Source organism: Rhinoraja longicauda, chromosome 44 (assembly GCF_053455715.1).
Source record: "Rhinoraja longicauda isolate Sanriku21f chromosome 44, sRhiLon1.1, whole genome shotgun sequence".
Taxonomy (NCBI): Eukaryota; Metazoa; Chordata; class Chondrichthyes; order Rajiformes; family Arhynchobatidae; genus Rhinoraja; species Rhinoraja longicauda.
Window position 1 is genome coordinate 481,337 of NC_135996.1, and position 26,524 is coordinate 507,860.

A 26,524-nucleotide genomic window follows, 5' to 3' on the forward strand; every position below is an offset into this window, starting at 1 on the left:
GAGAAAAGATCACCCAATCAGGCGGGGTCTGATGAATGCAGTGACAGTTGCTAACCTGCTCTGGGCTTGTAATTTGATCCAGGCATTTCCGCCTCCGGCACACTGGAATATCATTGTCATCATTTCTTGGGGAAGCTAGTTTCACTTTCGAGGTTAAGTTTCTCTTCATCATCAGGAAATGACTTTCAGTAAATCATTGCCAGCAATACCCTTCTCAATCGACTCCACAGCAAAAGTGCTGCTAAAATTCAAAGAGCTTCGTATCTAATGAACACAATGAGGTACAGAACTCTGTAATTCCTTCTGTATGAAGTTTATGTGTTAATCATTGTTTGAAAGTATGTGTAATGTATTACATGTAATTGGTACTAAATGTTTAGAGATATGTCATTAAGTGGCTGTACGTGTAGAAAGAAGGTTATTTTAAGCTGATGAACTTTCATTATAGAAATGTATCTTATCTCCTATCTGGCGAAATTGCAGCCAGTCTTCAGAAAGCAAATGTTTTTGTTATTCTGACTTCTTGCAAGTGTAATACTTTCTCTGTCATTGTGGTTACATATGTGTACCAGTTGTCATATGGACAAAGTAGTCCTTTCGATGACCATCAAGTATATCTACACTACTCCTGAAAGCACTACTGTAATTGGTACCAATTCAATGGTTCACTGGATATTTATTGTCACATATGCAAATAAACAGTAGAATGCAATTCATTTTGCATATAATGCAGTTGCCGTCAGGTGTGCCGCCATTTAATCGAGTTCACAGTCTAGATTCCCGTGTGCTCGTTCTGCCGGAGCGACTCCCGATCCCCTCCATCACCACCGACCGGCTTGGCCCGTGAACCGTCGTCTCTCTCTCCTCCTCGCCGGACATCTTGTGTCCCGGGGCAACCTCCTGCAACCCACCTTATAGGCGCTGGAAGAATTAACCGGTTCACACTCCTACCGGCTCTTGTTCTCATGCCCAATGTCTCCAGCAACTCCATCCCAATATTCCACATCTGATGAGCTATCGGGCGGTTCCGCGTCCAAGGAGCGTCCAAGCGAGACCGGCCGCCCGGTGGAGCCTCTCCGTCGGTTTCAGCTGGCATGTTCGGGCATGTTCGGCCGGCCGACGTGTTCAGCTCTCTGACGGAGCGTCCTGCGGTTCCACATCCAACGAGTTCCGGGTGCTTTCGGTCGTCCGACGAGCCTTCGGGGCCTTCTGATGCGTCGCCTTCTGTGTCTGAGTGATGCAAATGTTTGTCGAGATACACCTTAAAACATTGTGAGAGTTCCTATCTGAATACTCACACAGGCACAGGGTTCAGATTTAAACCATCTTCCTCGGTAATAAATTCTTCCCTGAGCTCTCTCTAAGCCTCTTATCTTTTATTCTAAATTATGTCCTCAAGTGTTGGACATCTCTGCCGTGTGGAATAGTTTCCTACAACTTACATTATGGTGAATATCTCGGTCCCGCTCGGTCTCCTCTGCTCCAAGCAAAATAAACGCAGCACCTTCCAGTCTCTCCTCAGGAGTCTTCGTGCATGAAGTAGATTTCCTTGCAATATCATATCTCAGTTTAATACCAAGGTACAGTGAAAAGATATCTGGTGATAAAGCGAATAAAAGCTAATAATAACTTCCATTTGGACCTCAGCAGATGTACAAGGTCGATATTTATTTAGATATTGTTGTTTTAAAGATTGTATGAGACCACGACTTCCTGCTTTGTTTCAGGCAAGATGCAGGCAGAGAATAGATGGGTGACCACCAGCAAAGGGAAGAGGCAGAGTTTTCAGGAGTGCCCTGTGGCCTTCCCCCCATTTTAGATACTGTTGAGAGGGATGACCATGCAGAGGAAGCAGCATTAGCCAGGTCTGTGGCACTGAGGCAGAGTGAAGTCAGGCAGAGCGATTGTGAGAGGAGACTATAGATAGTGGGACAGACTGGAGATTTTGTGGCAACAAATGGGACTCCAGGATGGTCTGTTGCCTCCCTGGTGCCAGGGTTCTGGATGTTTTGGAACAGCTACAGAATATTCTCAAGGGGGGGGCGGGTGACCAGCCAGAAGTCATTGTGCACGTTGGCACAAATGACATGGGTAGGAAAAGGGATGAGGTCCTGCAGAATGAATACAGGGCGAGTTAAATTCCTCATAATATGCCTGATTATAATATCATAAAAGGTCTGATGCCACCTGCTTAAATCTGACCTGCACTTTCTTTTTCTTCCTGACCTTGCCATCCTTATCCCTCCTCCTTACTGGAACATGCGAATCCTGCACATTAATTAGCTGGCCTTTAAATGACTCCCACATGTCAGCTGTGGATTTACCCAATAACAACTGCTCCCAATCTACCCTCACAAACTCCTGCCTAATGACATGGTAATCTGCTTTACCCCAATTAAGTACCTTCCCTCAACATTCAGACGTATTCCAATTCAAAACAGTATTCAAACTTATGGAGGTAGCTCTTTTAAGATTTACATGTATTTATTAGAACCTTTGTGTCTGTTAATTGGACATGAGAGGAAATCCGAAGGGAAATATCCTAATGTTAGGCTAATTGTCATTTGTTGAGGTGGTTATTGAACAGCAATAGGCTGTATGTTGTCATCTGCAATAAGACTGGAATTGATCACAGAGGACAAAGTTTGCTGTGTAAGCTCAGTTACTTGTAATATTGGGAAATATTGTCTTGATTTGATTGTGATTTTTCCAACCATGATTGATGCACATCAAGTTCACACCACCTCCAGTTTAAATTCCATTTGGAATATTTTGGAGGACCAAGAACTAAGTTCCACTTGTATATTTTTCAATACATCAACTCTGGTTTTTACTTTAAAGATGAACACGTATTGTCTTGAGAGCGATACGGTTTGACTGAAAAGATTATTCCGAGACCCCTCCCTCATAAACTTCAAAATGTGGGTGATTTTCTGATTGCGATATGTCTGAACAATTTTTAATATCAGACATTTTGAGTGAGCCGTAAGAAACATGCAGGTAACATTATGGGAGTGAGCACTGTCAATGTAGGGCTGGATTGATGTGTATATCTTTCAAAATAACACATAAATTGTTCTGGGGAGAATTGTTTTTTGCCTTTTGTATGGTAAGGTTCTAAAAGTAAACCTAGCAATTATAGACCTATTAGTTTGACGTCTGTGGTGGGAAAATTAATGGAAAAGATACTTAGGGACAATATATATAATTATTTGGATAATCAAGGCCTGATTAGAAACAGTCAACATGGATTTGTTCCTGGAAGGTCATGTTTGACTAATCTTCTTGAATTTTTTGAAGAGGTTACCAGGGAAATTGATAAGGGCAAGGCTGTGGATGTTGCCTATATGGACTTCAGTAAGGCATTTGACAAGGTTCCACATGGAAGGTTGATTAAGAAGGTTAAATCGTTGGGTATTAATAGTGAGGTTGCAAGATGGATTCAACAATGGCTGAATGGGAGATACCAGAGGGTAACGGTTGACAATTGTATGTCAGGTTGGAGGCCAGTGTCTAGTGGAGTGCCCCAAGGATCTGTGTTGGGTCCACTGTTGTTTGTCATTTACATTAATGATCTGGATGATGGTGTGGCAAATTGGATTAGTAAATATGCAGATGATACTAAGATAGGTGGAGTAGTTGATAGTGAGGTAGATTTTCAAAGTCTACAGAGAGACTTGGGCCTTTTGGAAGGGTGGGCTGAAAGATGGCAGATGGAGTTTAATGCTGATAAGTGTGAGGTGCTGCATTTTGGTAGGACAAATCAAAATAGGACGTACAGGGTAAATGGTAGGGAATTGAGGAATGCAATGGAACAGAGGGATCTGGGAATAACTGTGCATTGTTCCCTGAAGGTGGAATCTCATGTGGATAGGGTGGTGAAGAAGGCGTTTGGTATGCTTGTCTTTATAAATCAGAGCATCGAGTATAGAAGTTGGGATGTAATGTTGAAATTGTACAGGGCATTGGTGAGGCCGAATCTGGAGTATGGTGTGCAGTTCTGGTCGCCAAATTATAGGAAGGATGTCGACAAAATGGAGAGGGTACAGAGGAGATTTACTAGAATGTTGCCTGGGTTTCAGCACTTAGGCTACAGAGAGAGGTTGAACAGGTTGGGTCTTTATTCTTTGGAGCGTAGAAGGTTGAGGGGGGACTTGATAGAGGTTTTTAAAATTTTGAGAGGGACGGACAGAGTTGACGTGGGTAGGCTTTTCCCTTTGAGAGTGGGGAAGATTCCAACAAGGGGACATAGCTTCAGAATTGAGGGACAAAGGTTTAGGGGTAACATGAGGGGGAATTTGTTTACTCAGAGGGTTGTGGCTGTATGGAATGGGCTTCCGGTGGAAGTGGTGGAGGCTGGCTCGATTTTATTATTTAAGAGTAAATTGGATAGGTATGTGGATAAGAGGGGATTAGAGGGTTATGGTCTGTGTGCAGGTAGATGAGACTAGGTCAGGGAGAATGGTCGGCGTGGACTGGTAGGGCCGGACAGGCCTGTTTCCATGCTGTAGTTGTTATATGTTATATATGTTATATGTTAATACTACTTAATTGCATACATTGCAATAATTGACAGTTTGTCCCTATAAATAATGTTATTTATTTTGGGTATTATCAATGAAACCCCAGGAATTAGCACCATCAATTTGTTTCCAAATAATGATATTTGATTGGCACAAAAAGATAGGCACAAAATAGATGGCATAAGATAGGCACAAAATAGATGGCATAAGATAGGCACAAAATGCTGGATTAGCAATGAATCAGGCAGCATTTCTTCAGAAAATGGATAGCTGACATTTCAGGTCAGGACGCTTCTATGGGCTTGTTTACTCTGTTTTCAACTTGTAGACATAACTGTCTTCTCAGGTGCACCAGTAGTTTTGGACCAATTACTGCAGTAAGGTATTAATGGCATCTGAACAGGAACAATTCATGACTGTTAGATGAAGGGTTATCAAAAGTCCGGATAGATGCAATAGTCTTTGGGACGGAAATCTCTAAAAAAAATCTCATTAGAGTTTTAGTTATGGGTGGACCAGGGAGGAAAACATCATTATTTTACCTTACCACCTCCTTCAATGCATTTCTCCATCCTATCTTCCCTTGTGAAAACAAGATCAAGGTCTTTGGTGAACTGCGTAGAATATAAACCTGTTGTACAAAGAATTGTCATGTTATCTCTGACATTTAACAAAGGAGTGGAATAGTGGTCACATTTAAAATAATTAAAATGCTTAAAATCATTGTGTAATTATGAACGTGTACTTGTGTACCAGAAAGGGAATGGGCAATAAGATATCCATCTAAAGTGAGGAAATCTTCATTTAAAACCTGGTTTCTCACCATGCTCGAATCTAATGATGTTAATGTCATGTTTTCATCACTTAGACTATTCAATACTATAGCAGTGTCATTATTTTTCTTTAAGTTCAGAAGGATCTATTTCAGGATGTTCTTCCATTAGATTTCCTTCAACATCTTGATGGGATTCTTTCATCATTGATATAGTGCCATTAATTATTTCAGCAATTTTTTCCTTTGCTTCCTAGATTTCTATGTTTGTTTCTTTCGCATTGTGGTTAGTATGAACATTTAAATGGATGGGAATAATCCTTGCCAGAGCAAGCATTCAGAGTTCAAGTATATTAGTCCCAATATGACCAAGAGTTAGAGGTCATTTGGTGCCATTTCAATTAACATTGTTTGCACACCTCTGGATCCAGTCTCTTCTAAGATGTTAAGTGTGAGGGCATTTTTGCAGGATGATGCTATTTCTGTGGTAAATGCAGCTGTCTCTGCTTAAAACATTTGGTGTGTAAAACAACACTGAACCATAACATAATATCAAAAGAGAAATATAACAAGAACAAGGCCAGTGACCAGTCCTCAAGGTGTGCCTCAAGGTTCGGTGTTGAGCCCATTGCCATTTGTCATTTCCATCAATAATTTTGATAAGAACGTGCAAAGCATGATTAGCAAGTTTTCAGAAGATACTAAAGTGGGTCGTATTGAAGAAAGTGAAGATGGTTGTCAAAATTTGCAGCAAGATCTTGATCATTTGGGCGGGTGAGCTGAGGAATGTTTGATGGAATTTGAAACAGAGAAGTGTGAGATGTTGCATTTTGGAAAGACTAATAAGGGCAGGACCTACACAGTGAATGGTAGGGCTCTGGGAAGTGTTGTCAAGCACATGGATCTCAGAGTGCAGGTACATCGGTAGTTGAAAATGGCATCACAGATAGATGGGGTGTCAGAAAGGCCTTCATCAGAGTATTGAGTACAGAAGTTGTGAGGTCATGTTACATTTATATAAGACGTAGGTGAGGCCACATTTAGAGTGGAGGAAGGAACGACAGAGGCTGGTTTACACCAAAAACAGGCACCGAGTATTGTGTTCAGTTTTGGGCACCATGTTATAGAAAAAATGGTGTCAAGCTGGAAAGGGTGCAGAGAAGATATACAAGAATGTTGCTCGGAATTGAGAACCTGAGTTACAGGGATAGGTTGAGCAGGCGAGGTTTCTAATCCTTGAAGCACAGGTGGATGAGGGTGGTCTTATAGAGGTGTACAAAATCATGCGAGGAATAGTTCAGGTAAATGCACAGATTCTCTTGCCTGGATTAGCGGAATCGAGCATCAGAGGACATAGGTTTAAGGTGAAGGGGGGAAATATTTAAGAGGAACCTGAGGCGTAACTGTTTATGCAAAGGGAGGTGGGGGATGGGACGAGCTGCCACAGGAGGAAGTTGAGACTCGTACTATCACATAGTTTAAGAAACATTTAGACAGGTACATGGATAGGACAGTTTTTGAGGAATATGGGCCAAACGCTTGCAGGTGAGACTAGTGTGGATGGAACATGTTGGTTTGTGTGGGCAAGTTGGGCGGAAGGACCTGTTTCTACGCTCTATGACTCTATGACTCTGTAACATTTTCTTTTGGAGTGTGGATATTTCTTATTCCTCAACAATAACTTTATTTTGGTGTATCGTTGCTGAACAATTTATTTCGATTTTCCTTGAGTTTTATGGAATATTTTGTCTAAGGTTATTCAATTTCGAATGAAACTAGGGTCAGAATAATTTCTATGCAATTTCTTTTCGTGAACCCAGTCACCAACATTTCATATCCAAATTGTCTTGTTGGGTTGTTTTATTATATCTGGAATTCCCATAAACTATGTGAAGGTAATGATTGGCCTCGTTTAGCAATCAGTGGTGTATATCAATTTATATTCAAAATAAATATATATGTATACAAATTGTACATTAAAAAGTAAGGTGTAACATTGTTTATTACCCTTATTTTTGCTAAAGGTATGTTGTTTATGGATGGTTGCACTTCAGGGCAAGTGTAACCACGTTTGTCCTCTGGTGTAAACCAGTTTTTCCAGGTCTCTTTTAATCCCCTAATTCTTTCTCTCCACCACCCACTTAGAACTGTAATAACACGTCCCCTTTAAGGTCCACCTACTCTCCTGGCCACGAGCAAATGAGCCACATCCATGTCCAATTCAGGATCATTTGTCCAATTAACCCAGTCCTGCTGAACTCCTCCTTACAAACCACGCAGCTCAGAGGGGATGAAGCCACAGGAATGGTTCTAGATATCATCTGGCTTTGTCTCTAGAAATAAAGCCCATTGGATGAGTTCACCTGTGTGCCTATGGTGTGCGTGTGGTGGGCATATCCCTGTGCCAGTTCGTATGTCTGTGCCTATGCGTGTGTGTTCATTATTGATCCGGAGTCTTGACAGATACCACATTACTGGAGAATGTGGGCAAGAGTGCACTGGCTCCTCACACAATGCAGGGACTGATCTGTGGATTGTGTGGTAATGGATCATTATCTAGGGCCAGCTGGTGTTCAGTGGCACAGCAGGCCCCCCAAACCCATAAGGAGATTATGGTCTGTGTTGAATGAGTCTAAACTCTATGAGCCCTGGCTTCGGGTCCCTGTATGAGCAAAACCCTGACTCCACCCTGGAGGGAGATGGGGCGCTGACTGGCTCAGGAAGGAGGAGATGGCAGAAGTGCCTCATAACCAGACCTCGAAGACGAGCCAAAGTCTGCAGACCCAGGACACCCCTTGACCCAATCCAAATTATGGCTGGCAGGTTGCACCATCCATGGGGCCCAGAAGAAAGGAAAACCACCCTGAATGTACACCCTCTAAAGGCCAACCTACATTTGCTTTAATAGACTTGACCAGTTACATTACTCTGGTCCGGCTAGAACTGTTACCTACAGGCAAACAGGTATCTGAGATTCTCCCACTGACATGTGCATGGTGATATACGCCAAGTTCCAGCTGCCTGTATATGTTTTGCCATGAAGCACCACAGCTGGTCACTCACTGTAGGGGTGGTTAAAGACTCCTGGTTCCACTCCTTGTTATGTGACTCAGGACTGGATCACCTGTTCAACAGCCACAGGAAGGTCCAAACCTCACGTTCTTCGAGTAGAAACCTCGGGAGCCTGGTTTGCACCCAGTGTATCTGTGGGAACCACAGGCCAGAGATGAGCAGAATGATATCTCCCTCATCTTCACCATGGATGTCCAGTCACTCTACACTTCCATCCCCCACAAGGATGGTCTCGAAGCCCTCCGTTTCTTCCTCGACCGTAGAACCAGCCAATCCCCATCGACCAACACTCTCCTCCGCCTAGCAGAGCTGGTTCTTACCCTCAACAACTTCTCCTTTGACTCCTCCCACTTCCTCCAAACCAGAGGCGTAGCTATGGGCACTCGCATGGGCCCTAGCTACGCCTGCCTCTTTGTCGGGTACGTCGAACAATCCCTGTTCCAGACGTACACTGGCCCCATCCCCGAACTCTACCTCCACTACATCGACGACTGCATTGGTGCTACCTCTGGCACCCATGCAGAACTCACTGACTTCATACACTTCACCTCCAATTTCCATCCTGCCCTTAAATATACCTGGACTATCTCTGACATCTCCCTCCCGTTTCTGGACCTCACCATCCCCATCACAGGAGACAGACTAGTGACGGACATTTACTACAAACCCACCGACTCGCACAGCTATCTGGACTACACTTCTTCCCACCCGGTCCCCTGCAAAAAGTCTATCCCCTACTCCCAATTCCTCCGTCTACGCCGCATCTGCGCCCGGGATGAGGTGTTTCACACGAGGGCTTCCGAGATGTCCTCGTTCTTCAGAAAACGGGGCTTCCCCTCCTCCATTATAGATGAGGCTCTCACTAGGGTCTCTTCTACATCCCGCAGCTCCGCTCTTGCTCCCCCTCCCCCCAATCGCAACAAGGACAGGATCCCCCTCGTCCTCACCTTCCACCCCACCAGCCAGCGGATCAAACATATCATCCACCAACATTTCCGTCACCTACAACGGGACCCCACCACTGGCCATATCTTCCCATCCCCTCCCCTCTCTGCGTTCCGCAGAGAACGTTCCCTCCGTAACTCCCTGGTCCACTCGTCCCTTCCTACCCAAACCACCCCAACCCCGGGCACTTTCCCCTGCAACCGCACGAGATGCAACACCTGTCCCTTTACCTCCCCCCTCAACTCCATCAAAGAACCCAAACAGTCTTTCCAGGTGAGACAGAGGTTCACCTGCAACTCCTCCAACCTCATCTATTGCATCCGCTGCTCTAGATGTCAACTTATTTATATCGGCGAAACCAAGTGCAGGCTCGGCGATCGCTTCGCTGAACACCTGCGCTCGGTCCGCATTAACAAAACTGATCTCCCGGTGGCCCAGCACTTTAACTCCCCCTCCCATTCCCAGTCTGACCTCTCTGTCATGGGCCTCCTCCAGTTCCATAGTGAAGCCCGCCGGAAATTGGAGGAGCAGCACCTCATATTTCGCCTGGGCAGTTTGCAGCCCGGTGGTATGAACGTCGACTTCTCCAACTTCAGATAGCTCCTCTGTCCCTCCCTTCCCCTCCTCCTTCCCAGATCTCCCTCTATCTTCCTGTCTCCACCTATATCCTTCCTTTTCCTGCCCCCCTGACATCAGTCTGAAGAAGGGTCTTGACCCGAAACGTCACCCATTCCTTCTCTCCCGAGATGCTGCCTGACCTGCCGAGTTACTCCAGCATTTAGTGAATGAAGAGAAGAGAATGTTGGTTAGACAGGTTTGTGAGTTTGAAGCAGAGCTGGAGGATGCATGGAAGCAGTGTACACAAGGAAGAAGCTGGAGATGGACCTCAAAGGTCTGGAAGCACAAATTGAGGCTGTGAGTAAAAGTTGTGATAAGACATTTAAACAACTTTGTAGTCTTCAGGCACAGATGAAAGACCACCAATGTGAGCTGGGAGAGGTGTGTCTGAAGAAGGGTCTTCGACCCGAAAAGTCACTCATTCCTTCTCTCCAGAGATGCTGCCTATCCCACTGAGTTACACCAGCATTTTGTGTCTACCTTTGAGCTGGGAGAGGCTTGTATTTCCAGAGAGGAGATCTTCACTCCAAGAAGAATGAAAAGAAGCTGAAGAATCTCGAGGCAGAAATCTTGCAGCTTCATGATGAACGTACTGCTTCGGAGAAAGACGCATGGAACCCCAGGAGCCCTGAACCCCTAAGGGTTTGAGGGACAACAATGCAGGTTGAAACTCAGAGCTTGTAGTGAGCACAGCGCTAGACAGAAGAGTGAAAATGCAGGGCAATGGTGGAAGCACATCTTGAGAATGTTGTTATCCTCTCCCGCCCTTTGGTCGGACCTGCTACAAATCCTGGGATTATCGCTAAGGAGGGGGAATGGGATTTCATGTCCCTATTAAGGTCCCCTCAACTCCCGGCACAGGCGAATGAGAAAAAGTGAAGTCCAATTAAGTGTCATTGGACCAACTACCCCCATCCTACTGACCAAACCCTTATTAACCCTGGAGTGTAGAGGGGAAGGAGAAGAGGAAACTGTGGGGTTGGTTCTATACCCTTTGGTTTTGTTTCTGGAAATAAAGCTTCTTGGGTGAGTTCACCTTGCAGTGTGTGCCAATGTATTCTTTAATGATCTGGCCTCATGACTGATGCCACAGAACATAGGACAGTACAGCATTGGAGCAAGCCCTTCAGCCCTCAATGAACTGATCTCATCTGCCTGCACATCATCTATATCCCATTATTACCTGGACTTATGTCTGTCTAAAAACCTCTTCAACACCACTATCATAACTGGCTCAACCATCACCCCTGGCAATGCGTTCCACACCCCCACTGATCTCGATGTAAAAAAAAACTTTCTTCGCACATCTGCATGAAATTTTCAGATCTGCACTCGATACTCCAAATGCAGCCTAACAAATGTCCTATAGAGCTGCATCATGACTTCCTGACTCTTATATTCAATGCCCCTAGCAATGAAGGCAAGCATACCATATTCCTACTTTACCACCATATTCACTTGTGCTGCCACCTTCAATGAGCTTTGAACTTGTACTCCAACATCCGCCTGCACATCAATGCTGTTCAGGGTCTAGCTATTACCTGTGTTAAAGTCCATCTACCATTTATTTGAAGATAGACACAAAACGCTAGAGTAACTCAGCAGGACGGGCAGCATCTCTGGATAGAAAGCATGGGCAACATTTCAGGTCGAGACACCTCTTCAGACTGAGAGTTAGGGGAGAGGGAGACACAGAGATAAGGAAGGGTAAGGTGTATAAACATGACATCAAAGGAGATGCAGCTCAAGGAAAATGTAGAATAGATCATTGTTGGCCAGGAGAAGGTCACAACGAAGTATACCGAGAAACCATTTAATCGGGGACAGTCTGGTCAGAGAAGTAGGAAGGGAGAGAGATGCAGAGAGAGGGAAAGCAAGGGGTGAAGAGGTGTCTCGACCTGAAAAGTCGCCCATGCCTTCTCTCCAGAGATGCTGCCAGTCCTGCTGAGTTATTCCAGCATTTTGTGTCTATCTTCAAAGAAATGGTAGATGGACTTGAAGTTAGAGAGGTTAACATTCATACCACTGGGGTGTAAGCTGCCCAAGCGAAATATTGAGGTGCTGTTCCTCCAATTTGCACTGGGCTTCACTCTGACAGTGGAGGAGGCCCAGGACAGAAAGGTTAGTGTGAGAATGGGAGGGGAGTTAAATTGTCTTTTGAAACCTAAATATCAGGTACATTTAGACAGACTGAGCAGAGGCGTTCAGCGAAACAATCGTCGTGCTTGCACGTCACCCATTCCTTCTCTCCAGAGATGTTGCCTGTCCCACTGAGTTACTCCAGCATTTTGTGTTTATCTTTGGTATAAACCAGCACCTGCAGTTCCTTCCTGCCATTTCTTTGCCCATTTATGCAGCTGATCTATATTCTGTTGTATCTTTTGACAGCATTCCTCACCCTCGATTACCGGACTATTGATGCAAGAATTCAAATCCCACCACTGCTTTTGGGAAGTTTACATGCTTTAAAGATTTGCAGCATAGGGAGGGATATGGATCATTTGCAGACGGATAAGTGTTTGACTTGGCATTATGTTCAAAACAAAAATTGTGGACTGAAGGACCTGTTCTTGTGCTATACTGTCCGATGTGACAATATCCATCCTGACGGTTTGTTCCACCTGTTCATCGGCTAATTTCTTGCCACAGCTGTGTAAGTGCCTTGCAGTATGTCCAGAGAAGTGTAACACCTGTACTAATGGCCGTTTCAATAGTTTTTTTTATTCGTGTCATCACACAACTGTTTGCCAATAGTGAGCAAATTTTAGTGCCACGTCGTTGGCCTCTGCAAGATCCTTCACAGTGCATGTGTCATGCAGCATGTCACAGCTCAGGAGATGTTCCATGGTCTGGAGGCCCCGTCCGCATTCGCAGTCTGCTGCATCTTCAGTATATCACCACTTCAGCATGTTCAATTAGCTCCTCCCCATGCCTGTCCGCAGTCTGTTGAGACTGCGCCAGGTTATCCACGGTTGGTCAGAACCTGGTGGGAGTTTCTCAGAGGGATCGATTGCCATGTAAATGTCTTCCGGGGATTTCTTGAGTCTCTCCTCCCACACTTTGAGCCTTCTGGACGATGCACTACAGTCCAGGGGATGGACAGATGAGAGGAAACTTCTGCGTGATTTCAAACGCTGAGGTAGCAAAGGGTGGTCATGTTGGGGGCGTCTTTCATCCTCTGATTGTCTGAGACATTCTTTTTTGACTGGCCTTCTGATTCCAGGAGGAGCAATGCCAGAGAGTAGATGCTGTCAGTCTTGGTAGGTTTCATGAATCCACTGATGCAGCGACAGCTTGTGTTTAGCACAGGATCAATCTTCCTTACATGAGCTGACCGCTCCCATACTGCGCACGCATACTCGGCAGTGGAGAAACAGAGAGCCAGAGGTGTTGATCGAATGATTTTAGAATTTGCTCCTCATTTTGAGGTACTCAACTTGCTAAGAAGAGCATTTCTGGAACTAACTTTTCCTTTAAGCTTGGTGATATGTGCTTTTTATCGGTCAGAGATCGATCAAGAGTCACACTGAGATAGACTGGACTGCCACAGTGCTCCAACCACACCACACACTGTTTCAATAGTAATTCATGTGTAACTTTCCCCGTGGACAAGTGCAGAAGTAGTTTCCCTCTGTGTGTTTACCCTGCAGTAGTTGACCAGATGCGGAGATGCCTTTGAACTACATTTGTGACATAATTGAAGTCAGTGCTGATCAGAAGTGGTTCAACTGCATTCACCAGTGTTCAACATTAGCATCAGTAAATTGTGCAGCATGGACCCCTAAAGATGAGGTTGCAACTCAAGGTTCAAATTCTGTTTTAGATTTTAAAAAATCCTTTTAGAATCCATGCTCCTGCTTCTACTCTGTTGGATTCACCTTTCTAGAATCTCACTGCATCACAGTACAATATTTCAAAGTAGTGGTTTAAAGAACATTGTGTCTCCTTCGGCCATGGAGTAAATGGTTCTTCATCCTGCATGGCTGGTAAGAATTGGATGTTATAATGTTTCAGGACATATTTCCTTTGTTGAATCTCATCGAGTGATACAGCATGGAAACAGGCCCATCTGCCCAACTTGCCCACACTGGCCAACATACCCCAGCCACACCAATCCCACCTGCCCGTATTTGGCCCATGTCCCTACAAACCTGTCCTTTCTATGTACCTGTCTGACTGTTTCTTAATAGTTGGGATAGTCCCTACCTCAATTATGTCCTCTGGCAGTTTGTTCCACACACCCACTTCCATTTGTGTGAATAAGTCACCGCTCAGATTCCTACTAAATCTTTTCCCCTCCACCTTAAACCTATGTTCTCTGGTTCTCGATACACCTCCCTGGGCAAAAGACTCTGTGCATCTACCCATCAGTATGTATCAGTATCAGCATGTGTGCATCAGTCTGAAGAAGGGTCTCGACCCGAAACGTCACCAATTCCTTCTCTCCCGAGATGCTGCCTGTCCTCCTGAGTTACTCCAGCATTTTGTGAATAAATACCTTCGATTTGTACCAGCATCTGCAGTTATCTTCTTATACTGTGCATCTACCCGATTGCGTTAAGTTCTGGGCACCATGTAATAGGAAATATATTTTCAAGCTTGAAAGGGTTCAGAAAAGGTTTACGAGCATTTTGCAGCTTTATTGGACTTTTTATTTGAAATTTTGCATACAATTCTCGTCACTCCATTACAGGAAGGATATGGAGGCTTTAAAAATGTGCAGATGAGGTGTCCCAGAATGTTGAACGGATCAGGGGATATTAACTATAAGGAGCATTTGGACAGACTTGGATTGTTTTCTCTGGAATGCCAGAGGCTTTGGGAGTCCAAATATAATTATATAAATTTATGAGAGGCATATACAGGAAAGACAGTCAGTACCTTTTTCTCGGGATGGAAAAATCAAATACTAAAGAGCATAGGTTTAATGTGCGAGGGGCAAGATTTGAAGAAGATGTGTTGGCCAATTATTTTTATATTGAGGGTGATGAGAGATTGAAATGTACTGCGAGGGTTGGTTGAAGCAGATATGATAGAGGCATTTAAGAGAGAGAGGCATATGAGAAAAGCGTCTCTAGCATGTCTGATCTGCTGACTATTTCTGAAGCATTGGAGGTTATCTGCGACCGATTTTCATGTGTTTTCTTCTCTTACAGCAAAACAGTGAGGGATTTAAAGGAGAAGCTCGATCAGCTTCAGTGTCACTTCACGTGGGGCCCACAGAAGGAGACCATTGACCTGGATGATATGATGTACAGATTACAAGATTCTATAGATCTGAATTTGAAGTATAAGGCCAGGTCCTGCAACCAATTTGCTTTTGTAAACTCCCTGCAGGGCAACTATGAAGAAGCTCTTGAAAATTTAAAGGAAGCTGAAAAGATTCTGAGGGAGAACCACAAAGATGCATTTGAAAGAAGAAGCATCATCACCTATGGAAACTACGCCTGGGTGCATTACCACATGGGACAACTGACCGAGGCCCAGTCCTACCTCGACAAGCTGGAGATGATCTGTAAACCGCTCACTGATGGCCCTCGCTACACAGCAATGATACCTGAAGTGTATGGGGAGAAGGGATGGTCATTGTTGAGATCGGCAGCTCAATACTATGAGGAGGCTATGGAATGTTTTGAGAAAGCTCTGGAGGAAGATCCCAATAACACGGAATGGATCATGGGCTACGCAACTGCTCTGTATCGTATGGAACAAATTCCTGGAACTCCAGAGAAATGCACAAGGAGTCAGTGCGTGAAGCATCTGAGACGTGTGCTGGAGCTTGATCCAGATGAATCTTTGGCCATGGTGATGTTGGCCCTAAAACTGCAAGAGATCAAGCAAAAGGAGGAAGCAAATGAATTAGTTGAACGAGCCGTACAGAATAGCCCTGATGTTCCAAAAGTGCTTCGCAATGCAGCAAAATTTTACAGACTAGAACAAGCTGTGGAAAAGGCAATTGAGATGCTGAAAAAAGCATTAGGAATCACTCCACACAGCAGTGTTCTACACGACCAAATAGGTATGTGCTATAGAGTGCAACTGCTTGAACTGTTGAAAAATAGATTGAGCTCTGATCCACAATATCCTGAATTTCAACAGAAAAAGGTTTTGATCGATCATTGCAAGCATCACTTTGGAAAGGCATTTGAACACCGTCCAAGGACAGCTATTAAATCACAACTAGATTATGCGGACATCTGTCTAAGAAATGGAGAGAATTCCAAAGCAGGGGAGGTCTACAGCAAACTGCTGGAGTTAGAGGGTATTCGTCCAGATAATATGCAGAGAATATGTTTTCAGGCTGGCTTATTTCAACTGCAGAAGAGAAGGGCTGATTCAAATGCTGTCAAATTATTCCAGAAAGGACTGAAGATTAAAAATAACTCTAAAGAGTGGAAAATGTGTTATGTAAATTTGGACAAGTGGGCAGACAGGACACTTTGCAGGGATCCACATGACAGCAAGGCACTTGGTGTCAAAGGGTTACTGCATCAGATGGATGGGGACAAGTCTAAAGCTATTGAATACTTTGAAAAGGCCTTGGAATTCGATCCCAGCAATGAAGAATATCTCAGTGCTCTTTGTAAATTACGCCTTTCGTTTGAAGAGCATCATGAACATTAATAGATGCAACAATTTCACCTAAAGCAAGAAAAGCATGAGTAGGGTGTTTGTTTCACTAATTATATTCTGTTCTCACCTTCTCCAAATTGGAACTGTTACTCATGAATGTGCAATTTTTTAAGATAACCTTGTGTTAATATTATCCAACCTATGTGGATCTTTCAAGAATAGTGACACTTTTGCTACATAGAGGGAGAGAGAGAGAGAGAGAGAGAGAGAGAGAGAGAGAGAGAGAGAGAGAGAGAGAGAAAGAGCATGGCACACAGCACACTGACTAATCCAAAGTGCTTGCTTGTGACACTATAAAACAATGGAGACTTTTACCTCTGTCCAAGGTTCAATGAGCAACATAACACATGTTGTGTTCTGATGTTCAACTTGGACATTGTCACCTTCAAATCATGCAATATTCATATTACATTCATCTTCAGTAACATGACCGTTATCGCTACAATTGAAACTAGGTTGTAACATGCTAACTTAGTGCATGACATAGTTAAATCATGAGATCTAGATAGCGTGAACAGTTACAGAATGAGAAGCCTGTGGAAGCCATTTCAATAGATAGAATTATTGAAAGAGAACTCCGCAACAAAGTTCTTTATCTTGAAGATAGATTTCAAGGCAACACCAAATGTAACATGGTTGTAGTGGTGTATAGGGCTGAGTCTGAATACGGCCCATGGTTAAATATGCTTTAATCAGTACCGAAGATTCAAATGTTCAACAAAAGATTACTTTGTATGTCACTCGATGCCAGTAAACACACTGCAAACTTAAATATTTATAACTGATTCAATCTGTTATTAACTTATCAGGTGCAATTCTGTTCTCTGTTGCCAAAGGACAAATGGCAATCGTAAAACAATAAAATAAGGTCAACAGGGTAACAGGACGTTTGCTTACCTGTAATTGGGTGGAATTGGGCTGCGTTTACTCTGCTGTGTCTTTCAGAGGTGCATGATGTATATTTGTTTGGAAGAAGGAAAAGTCCTGAAGTGCCTTCTGCAATAAACAAACATCAAAGTAAAATTCTGTACATAAGTCGATGAATCTTTTGTTCGTTGAGCAATCATGTAAATTGCTCCCAGTGATCACTGTATTTGGCGCTCTTAAATAAAGTCGATTGTCTTTCCCGATCTTTGTGTTGTATTTTAATACAAAAGAAATAGAAAGGATGGTGTCTGAATGTGCTCTACGCCAGAAATAAAGGAACACACAATCGAAAGAAGAAATGATACCCAATTAGACTCCACCAATGCCATGGCACACCTTGCATATAGATTTGTTCAACTGCATCCAAGAATGGTACTTGATTGTAGCCTGCTACTACTCAAAGATTCCATTCATCAGAAACATGAAAGACCTGAGTGCGTCAACAATGTCTACAGCTGTACATGATTCTCACAGTGCTATCCGGCTTCTCTAGGTGTTGAAGAGCTCTGTTCCGCAGGTAGATGATGGCGTCCTCCACCCCGACGCGAGTCTGGTAGGCGAACTGCAGTGGACTACGGGTGCTGTCTGTACGGAGTTTGTATGTTCTCCCTGTGACCTGCGTGTGTTCTCTCTTAGCTCTTCGGTTTCCTCCCACATTCCAAAGACGTACAGGTTTGTAGGTTAATTGGCTTGGTGAATGTAAAATTGTCCCTAGAGGATGTAGAATAGTGTTAACGTGCGTTGTTCGCTGTTCGGCACGGACCCGGTGGGCTGAAGGGCCTGTTTCCGCACTGTATCTCTAAACTAAAGAAGTAAAGCTAGTAACATAAAGCAGATATTTTAAAATCTCAAGGGAAAACTGCAAGCTAATTATAAAAAATGTTATTTCTGAAATTTGCACATCGTTAAACAAATCAACGCTCAAAGGTAAGTTATCTTGATCAGGAAATGGAAGAAAATCTAAAGGAAAATGAAGACACTAAAGACATAAGAAACTGCAGAAGCTGGTATCAGGAAGAACAGTGGGTCAGGCAGCAGCTGTGGAAGGAATGGTCGGTCTCTTCAGAATCTTGAAAAGTTCAATTTCTCCGTCTCTTTGTTTTTTAAAAAATTTCTGTGAAGGTGGTTCATAATTAATTGCACTTTTGCGAAAAAAGATCTGGCAGCTAATGCAATGAAAGAATATTTCACTCTGGACCCACTCTATGTGATTTTGATGGCAGTCGTTATTATATTGTGGAAATATCGTGCAATTTTGTACATTTTCCGATTTAGAGACAAAACCAATTTACAAAAGTAAAGGGCTGGTGGCATCGGCAAGAATGTTTAAGAGACTGAATAACCGTACCTTCTAGTTCAAGAACAGGTTCTCCCCATCAGATAGCAGGTTCACGAACCACCCTGCACAACCCCAATCACCATTCTATCTCAGCACCGCATTACTATGATTGTCTGTACTACTGTAGTTACTCTGTGTACTTAAAGTTTTTGCATGATCGAAGTCTGGTTTAGGAGAATAATCAGTAATTTATGTTGTGTCGAATTTCTTTGTGAAGTTGTTGAGATTTCACATCCGGTACAACAAGTCAAGTCAAGCCAAGTCTACTTTATTTGCCACATACACATACAAGATGTGCAGAGAAAGGAAAGTGGCAATGCCTGCGGATTGTGCTAAAACTACAACACAGAATCGATTTGTTTTTAAAAAGACCCAACACAAAAAATAAATTTATACAGTAAATTAGTCGCTGGTGATGTAAGAGTTAACCGCCCTGATGGGCTGTGGGAAGAAATTCCGTCTCATCCTCTCTATTTTCACAGCGTGAGAGCGGAGGCGTTTGCCTGACCGTAGCAGCTGGAACAGTCCGTAGCAGTCCGAACAGGTGGTTGGGGTCACCCATAATGTTGTTGGCTCTGAATTTGCACCTCCTGATGTATAGGACCTGCAAGTGTAGTTCCCATAGTGCGTTCAGCTGAACGCACTACTCTCCGCAGAGCCTTCCTGTCCTGGGCAGAGTTGTTCCCAAACCAGATTGAGATGTTGCCGGACAAGATGCTTCCTACAGCCCCAGAGTAGAAGCACTGAAGGATCCTCAGAGAGACTCTGAATTTCCTCATCTGTCTGAGGTGGTAAAGGCGTTGCCTTGCCTTACCAGTGTGGCAATGTGTTGTCCATGTCAGATCCTCTGTGATGTGGACTTCCAGGTATTTAAAGCTGCTCACCCTATCCACAGTAATCCCATTTATCTCCAGTGGCGTGCACATCCTCGGAAGTTGAGCTCTTCTAAAGTCCACAATCAGCTCCTTAGTTTTTCTGACATTCAAGAGGAGGCTGCTGCCCTGACACCAGAGTGCCAGATCAGCCACCTCCTCCCGTAGGCCTTCTCATTGTTATCGGAGATCAGGCCCACCATCACAGTGTCATCAGCGAACTTGATGATGGAGTTGGAGCTGAACCTGGCCACACAGTCATGTGTGTACAGGGAGTACAGTAGGGGGCTAAGCACGCAACCCTGGGGGGGGGATCCTGTGTTTAGTGTGAGGGGGTTAGATGTATGTCGCCCCATCCTGACCACTTGGGGCCTGGCGGTGTGAAAATCCAGGACCCAGGCACACAGGGGAGTGTTAAGCCCCAGCTTCAGCAGCTTCTCAGCAATGCCAAGCTGGAGAACATACAAACACCGTACAGATAGCACTCGTATTCGGGATCGAACCCGGGTCTCCGACGCTGCAAGCGCTGTAAGGCAGCAACTGTACCGCTGCGCCTCCGTGTCGCCCTTAACCTCACGCTGATTGAGGATCAAAAGGTTCTCCATTGATATCACCCAGTGAGCGGGTGTATCTTACACCGTTACTTAACTGACCCCGGCAGCTCTTGAAGACTGTCGGAAAGAGATACAGATGCTGTGTTTTAAACGAAGTCTGTCAGGAGAAGCAGAGTGGACAGTGTGTCCAGTGCCAGTTTGCCCCCGCAGAGTTACATGGTGATTTCAATTGTGTCTAATCGCTACCAGCAGCATTCCTTGCTCACATGTTCCCCGTTTACCTAAAGCAAATACAATATATTTCCAAACAATTATCATCTCCGCGAATGAATCCCCGCTTTTCTCATTCTCGGTCTCCTTCCCAGCCGCCGCACTGACAGTAGCTGAAACTGAAAGAGCCGTGAGCCCGGGCCACGCTCTCATATCTATGAAGGAGAGGGGAACCCCTCGCCATCCTCCCGTTGCAATTACACATGTCGTTGTAGAAATGGATACGTAATCATTTGTTTAGGTAAGTGTGAGTTTACGTAAGTTGTCCATTATGTGAGCCGGTGGTGCATGTTTTCAGAAAGGGACCTGAGCGCTCAGTGGAGGATAGTTCAGATGCGGAAGGGTAAGCAGAACTTATCGATGAAAAGGGATTGCTTTCAAATGTAGATCGGAAAAATGTAAGACCACATATATATGAATGAAAAGGAAATTAGAAGTTTGTCAGGAATTGGGGAGATATGGGCAGGGGCCGTGGTTTTGTATCAGTTGATATTTATTGAGGTTGAAGGCGAGGGGATAGACTCTAAAATTTGAGGTGGTCGAATGAAGTAAGGTGGGAGAGCGTTCGTATGTTATCCGGAACACGAAACGGTGTAGAATAAAAAGTTAAATATCTGCGGTAAAATAGCGTGCTGATGATGTTGGTTGAATGAGAGGAATATCATTGGCATAGAGAATAATGCCAAAGACGTACAGGTATGTAGGTTAATTGGCTGGGTAAATGTAAAAATTGTCCCTAGTGGGTGTAGGATAGTGTTAATGTGCGGGGATCGCTGGGCGGCACGGACTTGGTGGGCAGAAAAGGCCTGTTTCCGGCTGTATATATATATGATATGATATGATATGATATGATAATAACAGTGAGATCCACTGATATCACTCACTGCATCTTCCAGGCAGTAATCCTTGAACAATTGTTAATGTTCCTCATGTTCGCCTGTTTGCTGGGTTGCTTCTCAACTACGGAAATGCCATCGTCATTTAGGTCAGATCGGATTGATTACAATACATTAGATTGAATACAATACATTTTCCAGTCCAGATGCAGCCTCCGAGGCTCTGACCATCAGGCACGAACTGTTCAAAACTCAGCCTTTGTCAGAAGCAACAAAACAGCCATAACTGAAGGGATATGAGGATACCTATAGCTGTTGGAATTGTCCTGTGTGATGGCAGTTTTCAGTTTTACTCTCGGGAGAGGTCTGAGCTTGGATTTTTCCCGCACGTGGAGATGTTTGTGTGAAGTCAAACACATATTTTGCTTCAGAAGCTGACGCGCTGACGTAGTTTGTTTGTTCCATCAACTGTAACCAACAGCAATGATTAGGATTACAACTGTACCTTTGGAGCGTGTCTCCTGTATAAATATGGGTGCATGATAACGCATCATCTCAGAGATCCTAACAGAGCCGTGGCGTCCCAATCAGCACGAGTCACTGCTGCTGATAGAAATGGGGAAACCGGTAATTCTGAGGATCCGAGAGATTTATTATCCTGTTATTGGGGCTATTGGCGTTCCAGGTGAGGCACAATTGCAATAATACCGATCCTTGTGAACCGCGCCTTGGTAGGTTTTATTTTATATTCGCTGTCAGTTTTACCTAACCCGCCGTCCGATCTTAACGGAATGAGCAAGAGGCCAGTTCATTTAACCTCGCTACATCGTAGTTTGGCGAAACTGTCCGAACGCTGCGTTTGTCGAGGGCTCGGAATCTGCCATGAATGTGTCCAAACAACTTACATTTGCATTGAACAAGAATCAGAGAATCAGGTGGTATTAGATACCGTTTATGTTTTAGCAAGTCATTCGACTAGATAACAAATGCAATATCCCGCAGATTCAGGGAGAAAGTTGATTTTGGATTTAATAATCCTTTAGTAACTTCAAAGTAATTGGCGCCAGAGAACCGGATGCACACAGTGTTGTTCCACTAAATGCAGTATCAGTCCAGATTATGTTGTGGTAAATAGCGAGAAAGTAATGTGCATGTATATATATATATAAAAGTATTTCGACATTATCTGCAATTGTTTGTAACTTGCAGATGTTGTCCATATATGTATATATTTTTTAAATACATATATACAGTACATATATTTTCAAATACATATATATGGTCAATATCGATATCTGCAATTTTTTAAAAAATGCAGATAATGTCCAAATTGATAGCCAGATTTATAATATGAAACGAATGACACGTACAGATGCTAACAACGTATTGGACAAATGGGAATGTTGACAGTTGAATTGAATTGCACAAATCTGCGTTAATCGACCTGGGCCGAAGGAACATGCAGGAACTATCAGAATATGGTAGAGTGCAACAGACACAAGTTGATATTACGTGTCACCTTACCCCAATGGTAGCAGGACAATTGGTAAAACGCTTAATGATGCATTAGTTTCGTCAGTCCTAATAGAATACCTTTGATGAAAGCGGTCGAATGGAGTGTGTATCATTCTGGTCATTGCACTACAGGTGGATATTTGGGGGAAGGAGGTCAGGAGAAGTGACCGACTGGCCAGAGTTGTTTGGCTATGAGTTGAAGTGCCGAGGGAACATATTAGTGAAGTACAATGAATAACGATAGTTTGGAGATACAACGCGGAAACAGGCCCTTTCGGCCGACCGGGTCCGACCAGCGATCCCTGCACATTAACACTATCTTATACCCACTAGGGACATTTTTAACATTTACCGAGCCAATTAACCTACATACCTGTACGTATTTGGACGATAGGAGCATAGAGAAAAAGAGATATGCCTGCCTTAAGATTATTGAATAATTAGAGGGCATGAAGTCGAATCAAATAAATAAAGGACAATTGCCAAAAATCGTTTTCACTGGAAATATCCTGCCATGAATTTCATTAGAACTGTTAGTGGAGGGAGGAAAATTACCCTATTTTCAAATATATAAGGGAGGACGCGGTGAGGCGCAAGTTTGCGAGTCCACACCTGGAGAGGATTGGTTAAATTGATTCCCGTTGGTCACTAACATCCAGGGTTAAAGGATTCACACATTCAATATTAGCCCATTTAATGCACTTTTGAGATGTGTGTTGTGTGATAATTGAAGGTTTTAGGGAAACAGATGTTCAAAGTGAAAGAGTAATGGCTTCATCCAGCAATGCTCAGGGTTAATATCGCCATCAATACGCAGTGAGATTATTAGCTGATTAGATATTACTCCGCTGTACATACAATATTCCGTTATCCCGTGTTGAGAATGTCCCGGGTGGACATTCGCATTTGTTCCTCGACACCACTTAGGCTTCATGGTGAAAGGACATATTTATAACTGACTTGGATTGTTACCTGTTGCAATCCAATGCCATTCTAGTGAAGCGGGGTTTAAAAACAACAGTGTGGGAGTGGACAAAACGACGAAATAGAGTGGGAGGCAACGAGGACAAAATAGAAAATTATGCAAATCAAACGATGACGCTTGACCAATACGCCAAATCTGCTGCCAGATTGAGAGTATTCATTGCGCAGGTTTGTATATCGTTATCCGAACTTTCATCGGCTTCGGTAAAATATATTTTAATTAATTCTCTGCATAAAATACATTTGCAAGATCAATAGAAAAGATTGTTGACGATAGAGTGATATCATTCATAGTTCGTTAGCTGAATTTAACAAATAGCGAGAGTGCATTGATAATTTTTCCGATATAATAGTAATCGAACGTATCAATTTCAGTGCAACGAAAACGATTCACCTATCCCGGTGAATGCCGACCTTTCCTGCACGGCTTTCAACTGACTTTTGATTTTTTTTCATGTCTTGGTTCATCCGGGCTCCTTGTTCAGGACTGCCCCAATCCCAAAATTACGGTTCATGCCCGTAACACTCAGTCGGTTCCGATCGGTTGTCCCGGTCTTGAAGCAGTAACTGTTTCCCATTCCACATATGCACCCAGATCTGAAAGTTCTCATGTATAATTTGCAGATTTCCAGCACTCGCAGTTTTAGTGCAACCTCTCTAGTTTCCTCTTTTTCTCTTTCCCTCTTTTCCCCATAATTCGCTCTGGACATCACATGTTTATTAAAACCAGGCCGAATTTTAGGGAAGCCCTTTCATGCTTGTTTTGACTTAAGGGAGGAATGAGTCTTCTGCAGCCCGTTTTCTGAACGTTCAGGATCTGAGTAGATTCCGATTTGAAGCAGCGTGTTCCCACTCTGAGACGATTTATTAAATTCATACGACCCTGAGCCCTTGTCGGCCTTCGGAGAACGCAGAGGAAGAACGTTCACATATGAGTGATTTTCCCAATTCTCACCGGTGGCCCTTATGAAAACGTTGCACTCCACTAAATCACCCGACCTGTTCCCTCCCATAAATCACCTCTCTCCTTCAAAGACCAACGTATCAATATTCCCGGGATGCCACATTCCCTGGATCTCATATTTCACCTCCAGGTCTGATCAGTATCTTTTCTGTTTTGTTTCTCTCTTTTACAGTTAACTTGGTGGCGATTGTGATCCTGTCCCGAGGGAAGTGCGGTCTCTCCAAATGTATCACTCGCTACCTGGTGGGAATGGCAGCGGCCGATCTCCTGGTCGTTATCTCTAACCCTTTATTGAGGAGGGTTGGTCAGAGTTACTTTCCGCGATCATTCCTGTACATTACACCCGTGTGCAGTCTGACCATCGTCTTACTTTCGACAGCAACGCATGTTTCCGTCTGGCTGACAGTCGCCTTCACCTTTGATCGGTTTGTGGCCATTTGTTGTGAGCAGCTGAAAACAAAATATTGCACCGAGAGAACGGCGGGTGTGGTTATCACGACAGTGGGTGCGATGAGCTGTTTAGTCTCCATCCCTTGGTACTTTATTTACAGACCAGGAGAGGTTATTGATGGTGTCCCGTGGCGTTGTGTCGTCACGCGGGAGTTCAGTACTTCCGTCGCCTGGGCTGCATTTGACGTAACTGATCGCATTTTGACTCCGTGCATCCCGATTTTCCTGATTTTGCTGTTCAATGTTCTGACGGCCGCACGTATTTTAGTGGCTAGTAGAGCCCGCGGGGAGCTCCGGGGCTGCAGCAATGGAGAGAATGGCAAGGACCCAGAGATGGAGAAACGCAGCAAATCTATCGTTTTACTATTCAGTATAACCGGCAGTTTTATATTGTTGTGGATAACACAGTTTGTGTACATGGTTTACAGGAGGATTGCAAACGTTCAAATTTATACCTCCTACTCTGATCCTAACCTTATCACAGAGCAAATATCATTTATGTTGCAAGTTCTCAGTTCCTGCACCAACACGTGTATTTATGTCCTGACACAGTCCCAGTTCAGAGAGGAGCTGAAGAAAGCGGCGAAATATCCACTGAATGCATTTGTTAAAATAACAAAAACATAGAAAGCACAGTATTCGGAAAGGAGCTCTATGTGCGATTTTGTAACCCTAGACTCTCTTCGTGGGATTAAACTTCGTGGGATCAGTCTGAAGAAGGGTCTCGACCCGAAACGTCACCCGTTCCTTCTTTCCCGAAATGCTGCCTGACCCGCTGAGTTACTCCAGTATTTTGTGTCTACTTCCATGGGATTAAAGGTATGTTTTATTTCAGGAACAGGCTCGCGTGAAACAATTAACGTGTAATAATTTACTATCGCTGCTAACAAAATGTGGGACGAAACGGAAGTTCTCGGACAAAACTCACTCGGGTCACGGGGAGAACTTACAAACTCCGTACAGACAAGCACCCGTAGTTTGGATCGAACACAGGTCTCTGGCGCTATAAGACAGCAGCTCTACCGCTACGTCACCGTGTCGCCCGACAGGAGAAATATCCTTGAAAACATGTCATGGAAGTTTCAAAGGTCTTTTATTGTCACTTGTACCAATTAAAGTACAGTGATATACGAACTATCATACAGCCATAGGAAAAAAAGCAACAAGACACACAACTGCATAAAAGTTAACATAAACATCCACCACAGCGGATTCCCCACATCGCTCACTTCGATGCAAAGCAAAAATTA

The 26,524-nt window shown here is 43.9% G+C and overlaps 2 protein-coding genes across 2 annotated transcripts; both read left to right on the forward strand.

The window, feature by feature from the left end:
* Positions 1-250: 250 nt before the first annotated feature.
* Positions 251-16,554, forward strand: LOC144612312 (interferon-induced protein with tetratricopeptide repeats 5-like). The gene is made up of 2 exons (XM_078431891.1): positions 251-281; positions 15,087-16,554. Exons 1-2 carry the CDS (start codon positions 268-270, stop codon positions 16,552-16,554), a joined length of 1,482 nt encoding a protein of 493 aa, XP_078288017.1. The 5' UTR covers positions 251-267.
* A 5,422-nt stretch (positions 16,555-21,976) lies between these two features.
* On the forward strand, positions 21,977-25,901 carry LOC144612314 (putative G-protein coupled receptor 139). The gene is made up of 2 exons (XM_078431892.1): positions 21,977-22,046; positions 24,997-25,901. Exons 1-2 carry the CDS (start codon positions 21,977-21,979, stop codon positions 25,899-25,901), a joined length of 975 nt encoding a protein of 324 aa, XP_078288018.1.
* The last annotated feature ends 623 nt before the right edge of the window (positions 25,902-26,524 follow it).